This window comes from Hyalella azteca, unplaced genomic scaffold (assembly GCF_000764305.2).
Source record: "Hyalella azteca isolate HAZT.00-mixed unplaced genomic scaffold, Hazt_2.0.2 contig6929, whole genome shotgun sequence".
In the NCBI taxonomy this organism is placed as follows: Eukaryota; Metazoa; Arthropoda; class Malacostraca; order Amphipoda; family Hyalellidae; genus Hyalella; species Hyalella azteca.
The window spans coordinates 269,990-290,741 of record NW_025937069.1 but is presented as its reverse complement, the minus strand read 5'-3'; the positions used below and the strand labels follow the sequence as shown (position 1 = coordinate 290,741).

Sequence of the window (20,752 nt, the reverse complement as noted above, 5' to 3'; positions counted from 1 at the left end):
GCAACCAACCGAGCTTGAAAATCTCGCTGCATTGGCGCTCCGGGGTCAGTTGAGTGTAGGGAGTGCATGAAGGAAGCGGCCTTGTCACACACGTTCCTGCAGGTACGTTCACTGGCGTCCTTTGGCCAGGGTCAGGATCACGGACGATTATTGTCCTCGCAGGGTCGCTAGAATTACATGGATGTCTCTTACGTTGTATGCAGATGTTACCTATAAGATGTGGGAGGAAAAATTCGCGTTGAAATATTACGATCTGGAAAATAAGATACTTTTAGGTCTTGACTTGCTTAGACATGCTGTGATTTGTTCAATGAATATTACAAATGTTACTTAATTCATCGAAGTCGTTAGGTATGTAGAAATTTATGCTAATAATCGATTATAATTAATTTTTATTTATTTTATTTAGACAGACGGACACGACGAGCACAATAGGGCATTTTTTCCATAACATAACATAACATAATGATGTCGGCGCTGAAATGTAGGCCTGATGTGGCCTGTCGCCGATTCTTTTCCTTTTCGTGCCTTGTTCATAGATCTAAACTCGTATCATTTGATCGGATCTTTTCATGACTGACGATAGTTTGAAGAAGCTACTAGACTTCCACCGGGTTCGATGAGGAGCTAGGCATTTCAAATCTGAACATATATTTTTCCATAGCTTTATCTAGTCTGTTCTTGAACGCGTTCATACTTGGAGCTCCAACGATGTCATCGGGGAGGCTGTTCCACATGTCGGTGATTCGAAGCGAAAAAATGAGCTAAAAATAACCCTTCATTTGCTACGGGACAAATTGATCATGAAGACTGAGCGGGCCACAGGCACAAATCAGCTGCAGTCTCCATGCCCCACTCAGCGGCTACTTGTCAACAGGTGCCCAGCAATCAGGGACTGAGCTTTGATTTATCTCGTTGACTGAGCGCTACTTATGTCCATTGCACTGCAATCCAGCGCAGGCTCAAGCAAATAACAGTTTTATTGTACACCCATCGCTTGATTTATTGACATCACACTGAGGAACGTTGCTCATTAACATGTGTCATGGGGCGATGTGACTCTAAACTCGCTGCAGTGTTATATTGTTCGTATATTGGCCATGCACAATAGTACATATACAATATAGGTACTATTATCGGTAAGATTAGGTAAAATATATTCATTTATGCACATGGGGGAATATTTAATTTAAGGAATTTTTTCAGTTGTTCCTCCGTGATTCATGACATTGAGAGGTCAATTCTACGCTAAGTTTGAGAAATGTATACTCATGCGACGACATCTTACAAATTCATTGAGTATGAAAGTCGTAAAAATTGCATACCATGAAACTGACGACCTCTGAGTTGCGTACAGTTTATATGCAATAAGCACCCATCCACTTACTTATGTCTAGAGTATATAATCGCTGCAGCGTGGATGCCATGCAAAAACTGTAATTAAAATCTATAATTATATTAAATTTATAAACCCATCTTATAGATATTAGATGAAAAATAAACATACCTATGCTACACACCTTTATTTGATCAAGGGCTTGGCATTTCAATCGGAAATACCTAACGTCTATCAATGCCACTAAAGTCGCCTGTCTAAAAAAGAAGCAATATATTTCTGAAACGTAATAAATTCGAATTTTCTAGTTGTATCTAAACATCTAGGCAACTTTTTTGCTATAAATTAATATCTACAAATCGTATATCCGATATGTATCACACTTTCATTATGAATGAGTGGCGAGGAAAGTGCATTACCTAGAAAGTTGCGACTCATGTATCATGTATGTGCATTGTACTGCGACTCATGTATCATGTATGTGCATTGTACTGCGACTCATGTATCATGTATGTGCATTGTATTGCGACTCATGTATCATGTATGTGCATAAGCTCCATCTTTTCTGTTAACGTTCATTCCAATATTATCGTAATGATCAGAGAAGCTATGAATCTTTTGAAGTAATGAGGATGAAGACCATACTTTTACAGTTAATTGTTAACAGAGGGCAGTAAAAAGTTTAGTTAAATCATTATGGAACGCTACAAATTCGGCAAGTCATTATTTAGAACAGCATATATGTAATGCATATGATGCTATGCCTTTTTTTAAATTATCAAGCGAGATTTCTGAAACTAGATATGTCGAGAAAAATTATAGAGAACATATGCTTTGACTCGAGAATAGCCTCTAAGTTCTCATTAAGTAATGTTATATATCTAAATTTCTCATGCTCAAAATTAACTTAAAAAATTTAAATGCCGAGTATCCCACATTGAATGATAAAAAAACCATCCGGCTTAGAAAATATTGCTCTTTTTATCGAAAATACACGCAATTAAACTTACTAGTTCAAATGGGACGAGCAAGATGCATTCCAGACGTCAGTGATCGATCACCGACTTGTGCTTGCCGCCATATACGTACGTGCCAATTTAGGCATCTTACATAAAAAGCATGTCCGAGCTGTCACCCATTTGGCCTCACTCCTCAACCGGGGCTAGTTACCGTTAGCTGCAAACTGAAGGGTCAGAAAGACTTTAAAATCAACGAGAAAGATGTGTCAGAAATTCACGACAGGCTACGTTCTGAAGGTTCAGCAAGACTTTAAAATGAAAGAGAAATGTGTCAGAAATTCACGACAGGCTACAACGTTCTGAAGGTTCAGCAGGACTTTATTCTGAAGGTTCAGCAAGACTTTAAAATGAAAGAGAAATGTGTCAGAAATTCACGACAGGCTACAACGTTCTGAAGGTTCAGCAAGACTTTAAAATAGAAGAGGAAAATGTGTCAGAAATTCACGAAGAGCTACAACGTTACGAATCTCCATACTAGAGAGCTGTAGGTGGGGAGACTGTAATGAACAGGAAGAACGTGCCCGCGTCGACTGCCCACATATGGAGCCAAGGCAATTTTCTCTGTAAGAGTTCATCATGTTTGGACCTCGCAATGGGGCATTGGCCAAAGGCGCTGCAGTGTTCGCACGCATGCAAGTGTCGACCTACTTAAGAGAAATCTCTTAGTTTTTGGTTTAGGCCTGTGAAACGTTCAGAACGAACAGTTGAATTGAAGAGGCAGCAATATATGTCTGCATTAAAATCTGCGTGCTGCAATACCAATGAAAATTTGTGTACCATACGTAGTCATCTTTTTACCCAGTTTGAGTGAAGTTTCATGGGTATTCAGGCAGCGCGCATGCCAAATCCTCTATCCTTGTTTGTACCGAGAAGTTAAGTGAACTAGAAATAAACGAATCCTTTATAGCACTTGAGGAAATTCTCTCATTCGTTCACTGCATTTGTGAAAAAAATTGGAATTCCAAAAGTGTATTAATTGAGGAGTTTGGTTATGAACAGCTCGCGTAGTGAACGAGTCAACGACCACTCTTTATTCGATTCTTGTCATGATAAACGCCAAAACTTTTTCCTATAAAAGTCTTGTATGGTGTATCTGATTTAATCAATAAACTTATTAATTAATTTAATTAATTTGATCAATGAACCAGTCAGAATTCTAATACTTTTAAGTACTTCAAATTGTGTAACGAGAAGACGATTTGAACTCTTCAATTGGACGAATAAATGAATAATTAATTTTGCATCGATGAGGCCGGGATGTTCTCTATAGCTGTTGTGATGACATGGTTTGATATAATACTGGATTTGCAACAAATGCTTTTTAAATGTAGGACAAATAATTTGGACTGAATTGTAAACAATGTGAACGTAAATCCTTTACTCCTGTAGGGCGATTAACACGTGATTCTTAGCTACATAGAATGCAACAAATTGGGCCGCACTATATAATAACATTACATATCAAGTGATCTCGACGCTGAAGTGTAGGCCTGATGTGGCCTGTCGCCGATTTTCGTGCCTTGTTCACAGAAGATCTAAAATCGTGTCATTTGACCGGATCTTTTCGTATCATGACTGACGATAGTTTGAAGTAGCTACTAGACTTCCTAAGGGTTCGATGTGGTGCTAGGCATTTCAAATCTGAACATATATTTTTCCGTAGCTCTATTTAGTCTGCGGTGCTACAGCGCAGCATGAGACATGCAGCAACCCTATAATGCTGTGTACAGCAATAATACCGTGCACAGCTCAGCATGAAACATTCCTCCGCGTTTGCCACACCGCAGCTCATTGCTGTATAGCAGCGCACGGACATCCTGATGTCATTGACACGAGCGACCATGCCAGCCTTGCGCCGTGGCTATTACCTGTTACTTCCACGAACTGCGTGCACTGCTGGCTACCAATGTTGTTATGAGGCTACCAATGTTGTTATGAGGCTACTAATGTTGTTATGAGGCTACCAATGTTGTTATGAGGCTACTAATGTTGTTAATGTTGTTATGAGGCTACCAATGTTGTTATGAGGCTACCAATGTTGTTATGAGGCTACCAATGTTGTTATGAGGCTACCAATGTTGCTATGAGGCTACCAATGTTCTTATGAGGATGTTGTTCCTGAAGGCCTTGTGTTAATTGCAGATGGTACTGGTGATGCTGGTATAGATGTGCTGCTGTGATTGCATTGCATTGAAGCGTGGTCGTCAGTTTTGTCAGGGATCCAGTTTCCATAGCCAAGACCTACGTTTCTTATAATCTTTCTATAATTTCAAAGGTCGAATCTCCAACTTTCCTATTCTACCTTTCCGTCTAGAGTTCCCTCGTCTTACTGATTTCTCATAAGTTTCCTATTTACCACCTTCCTGTAAACATTTACCACTAAGAAGTATCCTAATATATATCCTAAACTCTATCAACATCTTAGCTTCTTAGGTTTGTTACTTTTGTTATTTATATGTGAGGTCCCATTTTGTTATTTATTTGTGAGGTCCCAATTACTTTTAGCATATTATTACAGTAGTATCCGTTCAATAGGCAAGTCGCTAATTTTCCATTTCTTTATCGAGGAACCGAATGGGGAAACGCCTTTGAGAATTTTTCTTTGCCAACCGGACCAATTTTTTTTACCATAGTCTTCAAACTGCGTTTCAAAGAATCTCTCGCTATATGCTTAATCAAATAAATTTACTGATACCTGTCGCTGTTCAACTTAGCTGTCATCCTGAAGAGAATTTCATCACATCCATTTGCATAAATTTCAATAAATCTGTATTGAATTCATATGACTTTCTTTTGTCATATTGTGTGAGTCAATCATTATTCCTCACAGCTGTGGGTGTTGTTTCTCACGGGTAAGTAGTGGTAAAACTATTACGAACGCTCTGTTGTGTTGCTTCTCACGGGTGAATGGTGGTAAAACTATTACGAACGCTCTGTTGTGTTGCTGCGAGTGTTGCTTCTCACGGGTGAGTGGTGGTAAGACTATTACGAACGCTCTGTTGTGTTGCTGCGAGTGTTGTTTCTCACGGGTGAGTGGTGGTAAAACTATTACGAACGCTTTGTTGTGTTGCTACGGGTGTTGTTTCTCACGATGGGAGTGGCGCGTCGGTAAAACAGTAACGATTCCATGAAGGCGAACAACGGAGTTCTGTGAACGCTTCGCTTGTCCTCAAAAAGACTATCTATTTTATTTCAATACCGATCCTGAGGTTCACAGTTAGGAGCTGCTCGGTATAATCAACTCACAGTTACCTTCAACCGCACTGGATTTTTGAACAGAAATCAATCGAACCTGGGAAGGCACTTAACTGAATCCTGCTTCGATCACAAATGGAATTTCACGGATGCGCAGAATCCTTAACTTAATCACCCCCATGCTAAAAATTTGTGTATACTCTACATGTCTTTCTGTGGTCTCTTTTTTGATAACTCAAATTGTGAAATTTTAATTTCTTGCTTCTTAGAATTTTCTTCTGCCTTTGTTAACAGGATTTTGTTGACTAATTTATGAACCAGATGACCGTTTAGAAAAAATTTGATGCAGCTTGATAAAAATACCTACGAGATCAAAGAATGCATGTAGTCACAATTTTTACATACACATACACAAACAATAAAGGAGAGCAGAACTAGTTTGTGCAAATCCTAACAAACGCAGTTCAATTCAAATATTGTAAAAGCTTTAGGGAGACGCAGGATTAGCGCGCATCCGTGACGCCTGGGGCAATACTTTCAAAACTCGCTAAGTGAACGTAAGTATACTTATGCTCTATTTTCTTGTCTATGATTGGTGGATTTTGCTTGAAAGGCCGTCAATGATTGGCTGATGAACTTACGATCTCTTAACTTTTTAGCGCATTTTCTCATTTATGGAAAAAATGCACTATTGTGCTCGCCATGTCCGTCTGTCTGTCCGTCCGTCTGTCCGTCCGTGACCTCAAGTTTTCGTCGACGAGAAAATGCGCTCTCTGTCACTCACTGCAGTGAGTACTGAGTTATATTTTTTTGAAAGTATGGGCCGCCCGTCGATTCCATTTGGCGATAAGACGGCCACTCTTCAACGCAGCTGCGGATCAAGCCTTGTAATATTTAAATTCGGCATAAATCAAGCCATGTAATATTTAAATACGGGATAATTAAATGCAGACTTATATATAGCGGACGCGCGGGCTGCTCACGGCTGGGTTCAGGGACAGCAGCTTTGGGGTTCATCGCAGGAAATTGTCAAGATAAGAGAGCAATTTATGCAGGGAAAATTACTTCGTCACTGAAGCATAATTAAACATCATAGCGACTAAATTGTTGATTATTGGTGCATATGTGGAAATTTGATACTATCTTGGTCTTGTATGTACGTCACAGGAAGTTGGAATTGATTTTTACAATATTTATGACATGCTTATTGCCAAATAAAATTGGTATAAAAATGCCACCAATTTGGCTTGTGAAGAAATTTAACGGAAATCTGCACAAGTAAAAAAATTCATCCCATCGCAACAAGCAATCGCAGAACATTTCTCTCTGTCGCTTCAGCAATTCAACCGCGTCGTATATAAATATTGACATCTCAAGTGCAAAGTCCTCAGCTACGTTACAACCGCAGGCTGGAGTTTTACCGCAGGCTTTCAATTGACGAAGAAAAGATACGTTTTTTGGCTTGACACAAAGCCGCTCCCAGCAACAGTGATAGAATAATGCTTCCTCCCGACGCGGGCGATCTTCATAACGTGTCTTGCCGGCCGCAACAATCCTGTTACACACACTTTTATCAAACGAAGTCTTCATGTTTGTAAACGATAAGAAGAAAATATCGCCTACGTACATCAAAAATCATCGAATCAATTTAATACGCTATCCCACAAGTCGTGTTTCTGAAGAAAAAGGCGAACACAGACGAAATGAGCGGTCACGCTTGGTTGGCGACCGCGTCGAAAAGGAACTTCGCGGTCGTCGAAGTGAAGAAAATTCGGAGGAATCCTTTCACTCTTTTTTAAACACAACGGTAATTTCAAAACAAAAACAAATACTATAAAATAAACTGACGAAGAAAATAAAGTCCACAGTAATAGTTTGGTTAGATAACCCTGGTCAATTCGCATAATTTTACAACGTTGTAATCGTACCGATCGAGTTTTTGTAAAGTTTTACCTAAATGCAATGCAATAAGCATAGGGTTAAAATATCCGAACTGCTTGAATTATATATGCTTGAAATAAAAACGGTGGGCAATTAACAGGCAATTAACAATGAACAGGGGACAATAAACAGGAATTAAGAGACAAAATGCAAAGAAGGACTTACCGTGTTGCAGAATATCGTTTGTGATATTTAATCACAATTCATGAATTTATTATGCAGGGCATTCTTACTGAGCCACGTTTATTTATAATGAAAGCAGGACAAACATCCAACAAGTTAGTTCCTCAGCAGCTTCTTGGAAAGCGCTTCAGGAATGAGCAGCGGCCTAATTCGACCGGAGAATCTGAATGCACGCAAACTGAGTCCGAGGAGCCAAATAAACGTAGAATAAATAATCAAGTTTGTGTACAAGTTTAAAATAATTATCATATAATCAAGTTTGTGCACAAGTTTAAAATAATAATAATCATATAATCAAGTTTGTGCATAAGTTTAAAATAATAATAATCAAATAATCAAGTTTGCGCACAAGTTTGCTGCAAAGAGCGAGTTAACAGCAGCAGCATTTATTTTCTCGGAATTGCGATTGAGTGCAGCGGGCGAGGCGATGTATGTACTTTGGGCCGGAAAAAGCATTTAAAAATAATACTTACTGAAAAAAATGGATATAAATGCCTATATAGCGTGATTTGAACGACTGAATAGCCATATATTGACAAGGACCTTTGGAGGGAAAATCAGTGGATTGAGAAACAATACACAAATCGCAAATTAATTGAAAATTAATTGTCATTAAGAGGGCAGAGTTCGGAAGAAATTCACTAGAAATTCACTGCCGAAATTCATTCCAGCTGCATTACAACTATATATAGTTGCCGGACTATATAGGTGACGTCATTCTTGTGCTGGCATATTTTATCTTTGAAATGTTTTTTTCAAAATTAAACAATTTCATTACAATTCTAAGCGATAATAATCGAATAAAATGGTAATTTAGTGCAAAAACCTAACGTTTCAAGAAATTTCAATTATCACATTAATTTAAAATTCAACGAATGACCCCTACAAACCTGCTTCAATTGATATGAAAATGTTTGTTTAATATTCAAGACGCGTGTCCTGGATTCTAATAACAGTTACAACTCGCATGTTTACTGTACGTTCAGTGGCGAAGTATTTAGGTACAACAGGCCATGGGCCTATTTCTTCAACGCCGACACTTCTATTCTATTCTATTCTATTCTATTCTATTCTATTCTATTCTATTCTATTCTATTCTATTCTATTCTATTCTATTCTATTCTATTCTATTCTATTCTATAAAGCTCATGCAAAAGCCTGTGTAAATATCGAGTATTTGCATTTCAAATGCCTCACATTATCTCATTTGAATAACAATACATCCTGTCTAATTTGGCAAGGATCACATAAGAGATCAAGGACACTACACGGTGTCGCAATCCGCCATCCTGCCGCGGGTAACATTTTGTCATCTGCTAATGGATCAATAAAAATTGGTCTGGACGACCTATAATGTAGTAATAATTAATAATGTTCTGGACGATCTAACTTGCTTACAGCTCTTTTGTTGAGACTTTCAATTGTCCAGTGAATGATTTAAGTGGGCTTGCACTTTATATGAGTTTGCAGTATGAATGATCTGACGGAGCCAGCAAACATTAGTTAGAAAATTTGAAATTACATGTCATGGTAAGCAGTAAATAAAATGATACATAGTTATAGAACATAGAAGGAGAAATTAACGTAAAAATTATCAATACTAATTCACTCCTTACTAAAATGACCTCTAAAATTAGTAGCGATCGATAGAGGAAAAGTTGATTCGTTTTTTTTTTAATTTTCACCACGATTTTACAACCATCAAGATTTTTGAGGCAAATTAAATTTGATTTACCAGAGCAATCAACTTCCATTGTCTTATCAGTCATTGTTCTGCGATATCAACTAAACGGTTTTTTACTGTTGATTAAACGGTTTAATGAAGATCCGAAGATGATACTTAATTACTGCAGTGTGCTGTATTTTATGTATGATGTGTTGATTGAGGTTGACAATACAACAATTATACATAGGGCCGTCACTCACTTCCTCTATAAGCGCCGTTAATCTGCTCATTTATTAGTCTCATATATACTCCGAAGGTGAACGACATTTCCAAGCCGTTATTTCCAAGCAAAATAATGTCAAGTATCGGTAATTTAAATACGGATCTATCAGATTCTCTTAATTCGTACTAATTAATAGTGTTATTGGTCGTGTTCCTTGGCGAAGTAATATAAATCAAGCTTCAGTCCGTCTTCAAAAAAACACTAAAGTTTTTTTTGAGTAAACAACAAATTAAAAACAGAAATGATATGTGCGGGTTTACGTATAAGTATGTTGAGGAAAAATTCATAGCTACTGTATTTTCCCCATATTTCGATTATTCTGGTGGCCGAACCTACAAGGCAAGTCCTATATACTTGCCTTGGTTACGAGATCAAGATAACTATGATTAGCGGCCAAGGTGGCAATAGTACACCGTTGCATTGTTCCAGTTACAGGGCCACAAGTTACATGCATTATCGAACACAAGTCTTGTACTTTATAGACCAGCAACCGAACACGTCGGTAATTTGATCATTGGATCTAAGATCATTTGTAGGGGCAAGTGAACTTGACGCCTCTGACCCGCTTTCAAGGACCTATTGGGACTTCGAAGAAAAAATATATATAATATTTTAGCCAGAGAAGACTACTTAAATTTAATAATGATAAATTAATGAAATATTTTAATTAAATTAAGTAATCGATTTAATTAATCAATTACTTTCGATTTAATTAATTAATTAGTTAAATTTAATAAGTTGTTTGTGTATGGAGACGCTCAGGAACTGTTCATGATACTAGATGCACGAGCGACTCGTTCATGATAATACTACGGGCTACTAAACTGTTAAACTTGAGATATAAAATAACTTTATCTAGCCAAGTATATTGCTGTGAAGTACTTGCTCCTTTAATAGTTTTATATATTCAAAAATTAATATATGACTTTTAATTATCAAATTTATGTACGTGATTCATCCAGTATAAATTTTCACATACAATTTAAGAACGAACGTACTCACTTTTGAATTCTCTTCTGCGTTTCTAGTACCATTGAAAGTGAGGGCACAATCCATGACCCCTAAACTCTCACAGCCATAAACCATTCTGACTTCTCTACTTATCTGCCTACGGACCGAACCCAATAATGCCAATAAGCTGCCCCACTTGCAGTAAAAGGCCTCACTCCAAACTGGGGTTCAGATCCCGTTAGTTTACATGAAAGGCACTCAGAACGGTACGAGATAATAGGCTTTGTGCTCCCTTTACCGGCCGGCGGAGGGCGCGCCATGCCAGTTGTCATATATAGTTCACAATGCATGCAGGGCTCCATAGTATAGACTAGGGGCGGGCTGCATACTTCCAATAGTATAGACTAGGGGCGGGCTGCATACTTCCAATAGTATAGACTAGGGCGGGCTGCATACTTCCAATAGTATAGACTAGGGCGGGCTGCATACTGCCAATAGCATAGACTAGGGCGGGCTGCATACTTCCAATAGTATAGACTATGTATATGGCAGGCTGCATACTTACTCATGTTAGCAACGGCTACAGACTTGACAACAAAATTACCAACTAGAGCGCTCTAACAGATTACGCACGTCCAGTTAAGTATTGTGCTGCCACCGCTCTGTATCATCACGCAAACGCTGTACATCATCTGACCTAGATTTCTTATAAACTTCATGTACTGAAGGAACCGGTATTGAGAGTATAATGCATTCATGGAAATGGTACGTTTAAATTTTGTGGAAAAAACTGTGATTTGTTTGAGCAGTGAGCCTTTTTACTTGCTTTTAATAAGTCCAGTCCTACAATGTTGCTATAAAAAACCAGCACGTGCGTCCGAAAAATTGGTCAAGACTGCGATTTTGAACCGTTTTTCAGGAACCCCATTTATAGGATCTTCTTTGGATGCGGATTTGGTATTTTGTAAATTTTTAAACTATATACTTAGTAATTATAACAAATATTTTTGTCTCAAATGTCACTGATCCAGCGCCGAATAAAATTGTTAATATATAATATTTGTTAATTTGGACCAAATAATTCGTAAAGAAACTTTTTAGTAGTAAGTGTTCGAAGTATAATGACCAGAATAAAATAATAATTTTGAAATTTATCATTAGGTAACAACTCTTAGACTTTTTAAATCTAAAACATATTACTGCAGCGGTAATAAATAATCAAAATTAATAAACATTTATACGTCGAGTAATGGCTGAATAATCCTTCTGATTTGCTGGGAATGGCTGGAGGTTGTAATGTTGTATTAATGGAGGTTGATGGGAATGCGCTGGTAACGCCAATGAAAGCTTTTACTCACGCACTAAATGGAATGTGACTTGCTAACGAGCTGGTGCCAGGTTCCGGGTTCACGAGTCCGTTTATTGACGCAGTAATTCACCAATACAGGCAAGATAGCACGATTAAAGGACGAACTTGTTGACCGACACGGACAGAAAGAAGCTGGATCAAGACCGCGCTGGATCCAAGCCAGCCTACTGACGGTAACCTCAAACTAGATGTCGGCATGGAAAAATAAACCAAAAGAAGTGCACTCAAACAAACCTGAAGAAGACGAATCACTTTAGTCAAGGTTGATGTCAGGCAAAGACAATCTTGAGGCGAGTTGGGAAGAAGTGAATCCTCGACCACGCAAGCTGCCTTGATATTTACCGATTACAATTAAACGGATTTTCCATCACGCCCAATATCTGTTGTTTGGGTATCATTATTCAACGAAATCTTGATCAAGGCAGACGCCATCTATTTTTTGGTCACTTTTCTGCTGTTATTTCATGATCTCTATTTGACAGATCCTCGGTCGAAGCTTAAGTTCTCTAAATATTTTTCGCCATAGTTCAACGTCATCTCATCCATGTAACTAGGCCTTCAGACTACGTCTATTGAGCCAATCTCGATGTGGTCTGAGTTTGTTACTTGGCATCTCACATGCAGTTACTTCCTGAAAACATCCATTGAAATCTAACTTGTCAGTTCCGAAATTTACGTTGAGGTTTCTAATCGGCCAATCTTATTTATCGTATTCGTAAAAGTGTGTAAATTTATTGATTTCTGCTCGTTCTCAATGATGTTTGCGCTCTTTATCCGATTCTATATATGTGCAGTGCTGAGACCTAGTATCATCATGCACAAATATCCCGGATAAATTTTCTTCACTATTTTCAAGTTATAACGGTACGTTTGTAGGTAAATGAAATAACCAAAATCAATAATTCTGGTAATAATTGTACGGTTAGCATAAGGTTCAACTAGTGGTTAACACGAGGTTGAACTTAAGGTTAACATGAGGTTAACATGCGTTGAACATGAGTGAGATTCGCTGTGCGTGAAAATTGTAAAAAAGTATCCTTTAGCTTTGATTTTAAGTCCACGCATGATTGCTGCTGGTGCATGGTGCAAACACTCGTCGTTCATCGACCGTTGGCTACAACCACCTTTTTTTGATGTAACGTACTCAGGCATAGAGCCAATATTGGCAGAGCGGAAAGCTCAAAATCCTACGTCCGTTCTGTATGACGACAAGCCAACGTACTTGAAGACCTCGTATTCTTCGAACTTAGACCGTATTCTGCCTCATTATCTATAACAATACACAATTTATCAAGATAGAAAGAGACACTATATGGATGAACTCGTTCAGATCTCTACTGAGAACAACGTGCTATTGAATTCTGGTGTCAAACGAACGGGTGGAACGGTAAAAATGGAATTGAACTCTTCTTTGTCTAGGGCACACACACTTCTTGCTGTTCAATTTGTTTACTGACTGGAACTTGAAGGCCTGGGCCGAGTCGGGGACAGCAGGCGGAGGTATGACCAAGATGAGTCAAGTCACTCAACTCGAACCCTGTTACTTATCGGGGACGGGAGTTGGAGACATGACTGGGATAAGTCGAGTTACTAAACTCGAACCCAGTCCCGAACCGGGAACGGCAATCGTGGCATGACTCGGATGAGTCAAGTCATTCAACTCTAACCCGGTCCCGAGCCGGGGACGGCAATCGAAGCATGACTCGGATGAGTCAAGTCAGTCAACTCTAACCCGGTCGCGAGCCGGGGACGGCAATCGAGGCATGACTCAGATGAGTCGAGTCACTCACAAGAAAAACCATACATGCAGTCGGCGTCTGTCACAGACGCATGGCAAATGATTGCCGTTTTTGTTTCAAGTTTAGCCGATCTCGTTGCTGAATAACGTGTGCCTCCTCATACACAACGATCTTTGAAAAGAGTTCCGCTAGTTTACTTGTGACAACGGAATGACTATATATGTCCTTTCATGGGCTGGGAGGCATTTCATTACAAGCTCGTCGTTATTTAATATTGTTTGTATATGTTAATAAGTACTCAAATCATCAGTCTGTTTAAATCGCAAGATCACAAATAGATCATTGATCGAGAAGCAAAAAAAATACCGAAGATGTTCATGGAAACGTTTCGAGGACTTCATCCATCATCAGTTCTAAAATTACCTTTTTAAAAATAACTTTTTTTAGAACTCCATCATCAGTTCTAAAATTAACTTTTTAAAAATAACTTTTTTTAGAACTCCATCATCAGTTCTAAAATTGACTTTTTAAAAATAACTTTTTTTAGAACTCCATCATCAGGTCAAAAGTTCAGTGTAAAATTTTTGAACTGATGATGGATCTGGTCTCCAAAATGTTTCAGGAATAAATAATACATCTTATTTTTCATTTCTTTGCGGTTAAATTCTTACTTTGGATTGTTAGTATGTTATAGTACTGTACTAATTAGGTATGAAAAATAATTTAAAGACAGTGCAGGACATACAATATTTTTAAACTCAGGAAATGCAAGTTACTCTCTTATCAATACAAAGAAAATTTAATTCATGTAATGAAAACAAATTTATTTTCACGTCTGCCGACGGAAACAAAATTTATTTGCACGCTTGAATTATGCATGGCAGTTAGAAGGAAATAATTACAATCGTTTCTCGGAGATGAATGAGCACTAAGCCGAAAGCAACCGAAGACAATATGAGTGTTAAGATTTGGATATTTTAATTATGGGGATGCGTCATTGAAATGTTCAATAGAAATTGCGCAATACCGTAGACTTCCACGTTTTCTCTCCTCATAACAATTTTTATTCAGGGAGAACTATATTAAACAGAAAAATACACGGGAAATAAGGCAATACTGTACATCGTCAACCATAGGCTGATACGGAGAGTAATCCATAATTATGAATGATAACCACGTTACTGCTTCTCTGATATCGCATCATTGGTATCTTTCCAATAGGTGATTTTTAAAAGAGTCGCTGAATGAGAAGGAAAAGGAGCCAAGATCAGCTGCATATAAAATGCATTAAATAAATAATTCAGCTCCCTATCATGTATTCATTCATCGATAAGTTGATTCATAACTGATATGTTATGCTTTATATCCTTCATGGCAAAAGTTTCTTCCGGCCACAAACGTTTACACTATCATTATGAGATAACATGTCACCGCAATCTATATATGTTTATGTACGTGGCTATCAGTCTTCGCTTTTCTTTGCAGATCGCGACAACATGAACAAAACTCTTGCATTCATTCTTCTGGTGGCGGTGGCAGCTGCTGAAGGTATGCACAAGTTAGAGCAGAAAAAATATTCTCGAAATTTACTCATGCCTCCTAAATCCTTCAATACGTGTCAAAACGTCAAACATTTTATGCCTTTTTTATGGGCAAGGCCAGCATCTAAAGTTGTCATGATTTGAATCCAAATATTTGTTTTAGGTTATTTTCCAAACGATGTTTAAATTTAAATGAGATACAATTTTACGCAAACCATCTAGACTACGAAAAAAACGCAAAAACAGATCACCTGACCAATTTATAGTGCTAATCAACTTGGAATTTTAGAAAAATGCACAAATCTTTAAAATAAATCATGAAACCCATTGTCACTTCGCAGGCCGCGCTCGCGGCGCCAAGCTGGGCCAGCGCCGAGTTCGTCAACAGTCGCTGTGGGGCAGACCGCGCCAGGACCCATACGGACAAAGTCCTGTAGGCGGGCAGCCTGCACCCGGAGGATACCCACAGCCAACAGGTCCTGCAGAGACTCCTGCTGGGTACCCACAACCCGGAGGATCAGGAGCACCTTCAGTGCCTGCTGGGACTTACCCACCCGTTTCCCCAGCACCGGTAACCTCATCTGGTTTTCCCCAGCAAGGATACCCTAGTGGAACCCAGCCGCCACAGACACCAATAGTAGTACCTGGGAACATTTCCCCCGCGTCCATTCCTACATGCTTGTACCCTGGGTTCTTCCCAACTCCGGGCTCGTGCGTGAACTTTTACCGCTGCGTCGACTGGACAGGCACCGGGTCTTCCTACACCGTCTTCCAGTTCAATTGTCCACTCGGCACAATCTTCGACGACGAGTTGGACACTTGCAGTCACATCGCCTGGGTGGTACCTAAGAGACCAGAGTGCGAGTATATGCTGGCCTCCAGCCTGGTACCAATTGGGTCAGGACCTCTTCAGCCCGGAGCAGGTGGAGCGCCTGGAGCAGGTGGAGCGCCTGGTGGTGGAGGTTATGGACCAGGGACTGGAGTCGTTCCGCAGCCACCTGTTCAACCCCCTGTGGCACCCGGAGTGGGCTACCCTCAACCCGGTCAGTCCTCATGATAATAATAGTAATAATAACAATAATAATAATGATGATAAAATAATAATAATAATAATAATAATAATAATAGTAATAATAATAATAATAATAATAATAATAATAATAATAATAATAATAATAATAATAATAGCGGTTTCAGCATTGATCAGGACGTAGGCCTGTGGCCGATTCTTAACATCGCATAATATTCACAGCTTGTTGCAGTCTCGAACGCGCCACTCACTGCTTCAATTTGCTTTGCTTAACCACCCGGACTCCTAGCCGATTCTGACCAGAAACTGGCGCACAGAGCTGGGATCGAACCCGCGCCTCCCTGCGCCAATCTTGGTACTCTGAATTGTAACCACTGAGCCACCAAGTCGTGTGAACAAAAATATTTATACGGTATGGCATTACTGATCGTTTGCATTATATTTATTTTAAACCCCAAGGTGGAGGACAAGTGGGGCCCGTTTCACCCCCTGTGACAGATGGCTCTGCCCCACCCATGCCCTTCACTCTGGAGTGTTTCTCGGGGCAAGCCTACCGCCGCCATCCCCTCTACTGCAACAGGTCTGTATTTTAATACCTCCCGCATGATACAGACCAAAATCATTATTAAATCATAGTTAATCAATGAACGTGATTTTACTGTTATCGATCGTAAATGCTTGCTTCATGAGGAATTTTTAGAAACACTTTTAGTTCTCGCATACAGCACTTTTGCCTCTCGTATAATGAATCAAAAATTATCCAGTGATAGTTTGATTACGGTGGGAATGTTTTCTTTACACCTTTTTTTGACGCGGCAATTGACTCTAATCAGATACTACCGCTGCCAATGGGACGGCTCAGACTGGGTCTTCCCGATGCTAACGTGTCCCCGAGGCCTCATCTTCAACGAGGCGGGACAGAACTGCGCAGATCCTGGTGAGCTTTACGCAATTAATGGTCACGAAAAGTTTTAGAAACAGTCTTGTAAGTAAAAGATTCTGCGGGATGTTGTCAGACCAGATGATTTAAAACAATTTAAATATCTTAGACAAGTGTTAGATTTTCGTTGATTTGCAGCCACCATTGCGACGTGCTCGGGGCAAATCGCCCCAGAGCCGACGCCTGAGGGCAGCGATGGAACCGACACCACCTCCACGAGTGTCACCGACGCCACCACAACTGAGGACTCGCCTACAACACAGGGAGTAAGTAATGCATACATAGGACAGACATATGTACAGGAATGTTCTACAAACACCGGGAGTAATTATAACATAGGACAGACATATGTACAGGATGGTTCAACATCCTGAGTACCTATCTAGTTTTCGCGACTATCTCTTCAGAAGCAGCAAGTAAAACTGTGAAGTTATTTCATAGTAAAGCTTTGAGCTATCAGGGAAGGAACATATGCACTCAAGCAAAATCAGTTGTCATAATTCCGGTCTACCATTCTTTTAAGGATAAGAAAAACCCACAGCCAGAGAAATGTACTCGTTTCCAAAAATTTTTCATTTGGATTTAACTATGACAGCAGTAATTAGAGTAGGTATTAATTAAAATGGGTTTTTAGATTGTTGTAAATCAGGTTTCTGCGACAAGGCCTTTTCTTGATAAGATACCAAAATTCCGGCTCACTTTGAAACGATTCCTAAATATTATGAAGTAACTAATGTAATAGAAATAAGCGCTCAATATCATTTCCCATAAGGCTGATAGGGACTAGTTCAAAATTAGTTGTTTTCATTCACAAGTTATTAATAAATCGCCATATCGTTTGTAAGAAAGATTAACCAATCCTAGAAAATAATGACTTTGATATCCTAAAGAATTAATTTTAAACCAGTATGATTTATTTAAACTAATTCTTATACAATCTGACTAATTGTCCTCTGAATTTAAGGTTGACCCCTCATCGCTGTACGATTGCCCGGCAAAGGGCTACTACCCCTTCGAAGGCGACTGCATCCGCTTCTACAAGTGCGTCGAGCTCGACTCCGGACTCCTCAAGGGTGAGAAAACATTGCAACGCATACGCGGCGCTTAAGAGAACATGAATGATAACTCCTTTATTCAGCATAGCCTAATATTGTAATTTTTATCGCGGACTTGTTGACGTTACAACTTGTTGTACCAGGGCACGCTACAACTTGTACCAGAGCACGCTACAACTTGTTGTACCAGAGCACGCTGCAACTTGTTGTACCAGAGCACGCTGCAACTTGTTGTACCAGAGCATGCTACAACTTGTTGTACCAGGGCACGCTACAACTAGTTGTACCAGGGCACGCTACAACTTGTTGTACCCGGTCACGCTACAACTTGTTGCATCAGGGCACGCTACAACTTGTTGTACCAGAGCACTCTACAACTTGTTGTACCAGGGCACGCTATAACTTGTTGTACCTGGGCACACTACAATTAACTTGTTGTACTAGGGCACGCTACAACTTGTTGTACCTGGGCACACTACAATTAAATTGTTGTACAAGGGCACGCTACAACGCTGTTGGTTAAAGGGTAGCCGTTTTGCTGTCCAGCTGAGAAGTGCACACGTCCAAAGAAAGTACTAATGGTGACTCCTGCGTTGTACAGGGCTGCTGTACAAGTGCCCAGAGCAGTACGGCAGAAAGTACTGATGGTGACTCTTGCGTTGTACAGGGCTGCTGTACAAGTGCCCAGAGTAGTACGGCAGAAAGTACTGATGGTGACTCTTGCGTTGCACAGGGCTGCTGTACAAGTGTCCGGAGCTGTACGGCAGAAAGTACTAATGGTGACACTTGCGTTGTACAGGGCTGCTGTACAAGTGCCCATAACAGTACGACAGAAAGTACTAATGGTGACTCTTGCGTTGTACAGGGCTGCTGTACAAGTGCCCAGAGCAATACTAACGGTGAATCTTGCGTTGTACAGGGCTGCTGTACAAGTGCTCAGAGCAGTACTAATGGTGACTCTTGCGTTGTACAGGGCTGCTGTACAAGTGCCCAGAGCAGTACGGCTACTCAGAGGACAAGAAGCGCTGCGACAAGGAGGAGCGTCTGCCCACGTGCACTAAGAGCCCCACTCCAGCCCACCTCAGACTCGCGCCCGCCAGGGAGCTCACCGTCGAAGACTTGGCCTGGTTCTTCAATACTTATTAACGAGATGCCTTATTCTTCAATACCTATTAACGAGATGACTGGTTCTTCAATACTTATTAACAAGATGCGATGTGCGGAGTTTGCTCATAGCATTTTGTTCTCACGCATCGTAGTTTGTTCCCACGCATACTACGATGTGCGGAGTACTTTGTTCCCAGATGCTCATAGTACTTTTTTCCCATGCATTAAGGCGTTGTGATTGTTGGAGAGAAATTGCTCATGTTTAGGGATTGCCATCAAGTTAGTTATAAATAAGTTCGAAAATCTGCCAAAATTGTTACTGTGGGATTTTAAGTTAATGAGGGAACTTTTTAGCTATAAGGTATATTTAAATGTCTTAAAATTCGGCATTATTTATAAAAATTATACGCAATTGAATATTTCGAGCACGCATGGATATAAGACGAGCGAAAAAGCTCCTTGTTAATTAAAAAAAAGTAAAAATGTTGTTGCTTGTAGACCATAACGAAGATTGTTTGGTTTTATGCTTCTTACGTTCAACGTGCACCAGAACGCTGACTGAACAAGGCGCTTTAAGGCCTGACAAAAAAGTAGTATCAAATTAAATGTTCTTCATGCACTCTCCTTCAGAGGGATGCATTAGTATAGTGTACTCGTATTATTTGATATACCCAAGGGAGAGAATGCGTTTAAATTAAATGTTTTTCATGCACTCTCCCTTCAGAGGGATGCATTAGTAGTAGTGTACTCGTATTATTTAAAGTACCCAAGGGAGAGGATGCGTTTAAAAGAAGGATGCATATAACGCTTGTCGTTTGCTGCAGCATGGCAAGCTCTACCCGTCATGTGTGGCAAAACAAAGCTTGACTCGTTTATCCTGAACAATTTCATATTCAGAGCGAGCTCGTTATCAGAAATTTTTCCAATTTCGTTGATAAAACGAATTTTTTATTGTTTATTTTGCCAATATTAAGGAATTAATATTTTGCCATAATTAAGGAATTGTAATTAATTAACATTTTTATGAGCTCTGTGGATAAGGTACAGAAAATGTTAGGAATTTAACTTTCTGTTGATTACCGGCATTATTTCATTACAGGCATTCTCTTAGATCAGGTGATACTCTAAAAAATATAACTCAGTACTCACTGCAGTGAGTGACAGAGAGCGCAGTTTTTCGTCGACGAAAACTTGAGGTCACGGACAGACGGACGGACTTGGCGAGCACAATTGTGCATTTTTTCCATAAATGAGAAAATGCGCTTAAAAGTCTAACCTACCCTGCGCCGCAGTGCATGTCTTCTGAAGAACCCAAAGATGTATTTCTTACGGAAGACAAGCAACTGCTAATTTGTTTCACTGTGTATTTATTTATTTAGTTCAATGAGCTTTTCTCG

General features: G+C 39.6%; 1 protein-coding gene across 3 annotated transcripts; it reads left to right on the top strand.

Moving 5' to 3' along the window:
• Nucleotides 1-24: 24 nt before the first annotated feature.
• Nucleotides 25-20,529, top strand: LOC108671008 (leucine-rich repeat extensin-like protein 5). Of its 3 annotated transcripts, XM_018158494.2 has the most exons (9): nucleotides 25-102; nucleotides 15,168-15,230; nucleotides 15,565-16,266; nucleotides 16,713-16,833; nucleotides 17,087-17,190; nucleotides 17,332-17,459; nucleotides 18,158-18,266; nucleotides 19,222-19,402; nucleotides 19,433-20,529. In XM_018158494.2, exons 2-8 carry the CDS (start codon nucleotides 15,179-15,181, stop codon nucleotides 19,392-19,394), a joined length of 1,389 nt encoding a protein of 462 aa, XP_018013983.1. In that variant the 5' UTR covers nucleotides 25-102; nucleotides 15,168-15,178; the 3' UTR covers nucleotides 19,395-19,402; nucleotides 19,433-20,529. The 3 variants fall into 3 exon arrangements, with proteins under 3 accessions (XP_018013983.1, XP_018013982.1, XP_018013984.1); XM_018158493.2 differs by having other exon boundaries at nucleotides 19,222-20,529; XM_018158495.2 differs by lacking the exons at nucleotides 19,222-19,402; nucleotides 19,433-20,529 and adding an exon at nucleotides 18,850-18,908.
• The last annotated feature ends 223 nt before the right edge of the window (nucleotides 20,530-20,752 follow it).

Excerpts from the sequence above, each read along its gene's own strand:
- LOC108671008 (XM_018158494.2), top strand. The coding sequence starts at position 15,179 with ATGAACAAAACTCTTGCATTCATTCTTCTGGTGGCGGTGGCAGCTGCT. Across the intron at positions 16,267-16,712 it reads AGTGGGCTACCCTCAACCCG|GTGGAGGACAAGTGGGGCCC; the intron begins GTCAGTCCTCAT and ends TTAAACCCCAAG. Across the intron at positions 17,191-17,331 it reads ACAGAACTGCGCAGATCCTG|CCACCATTGCGACGTGCTCG; the intron begins GTGAGCTTTACG and ends GTTGATTTGCAG.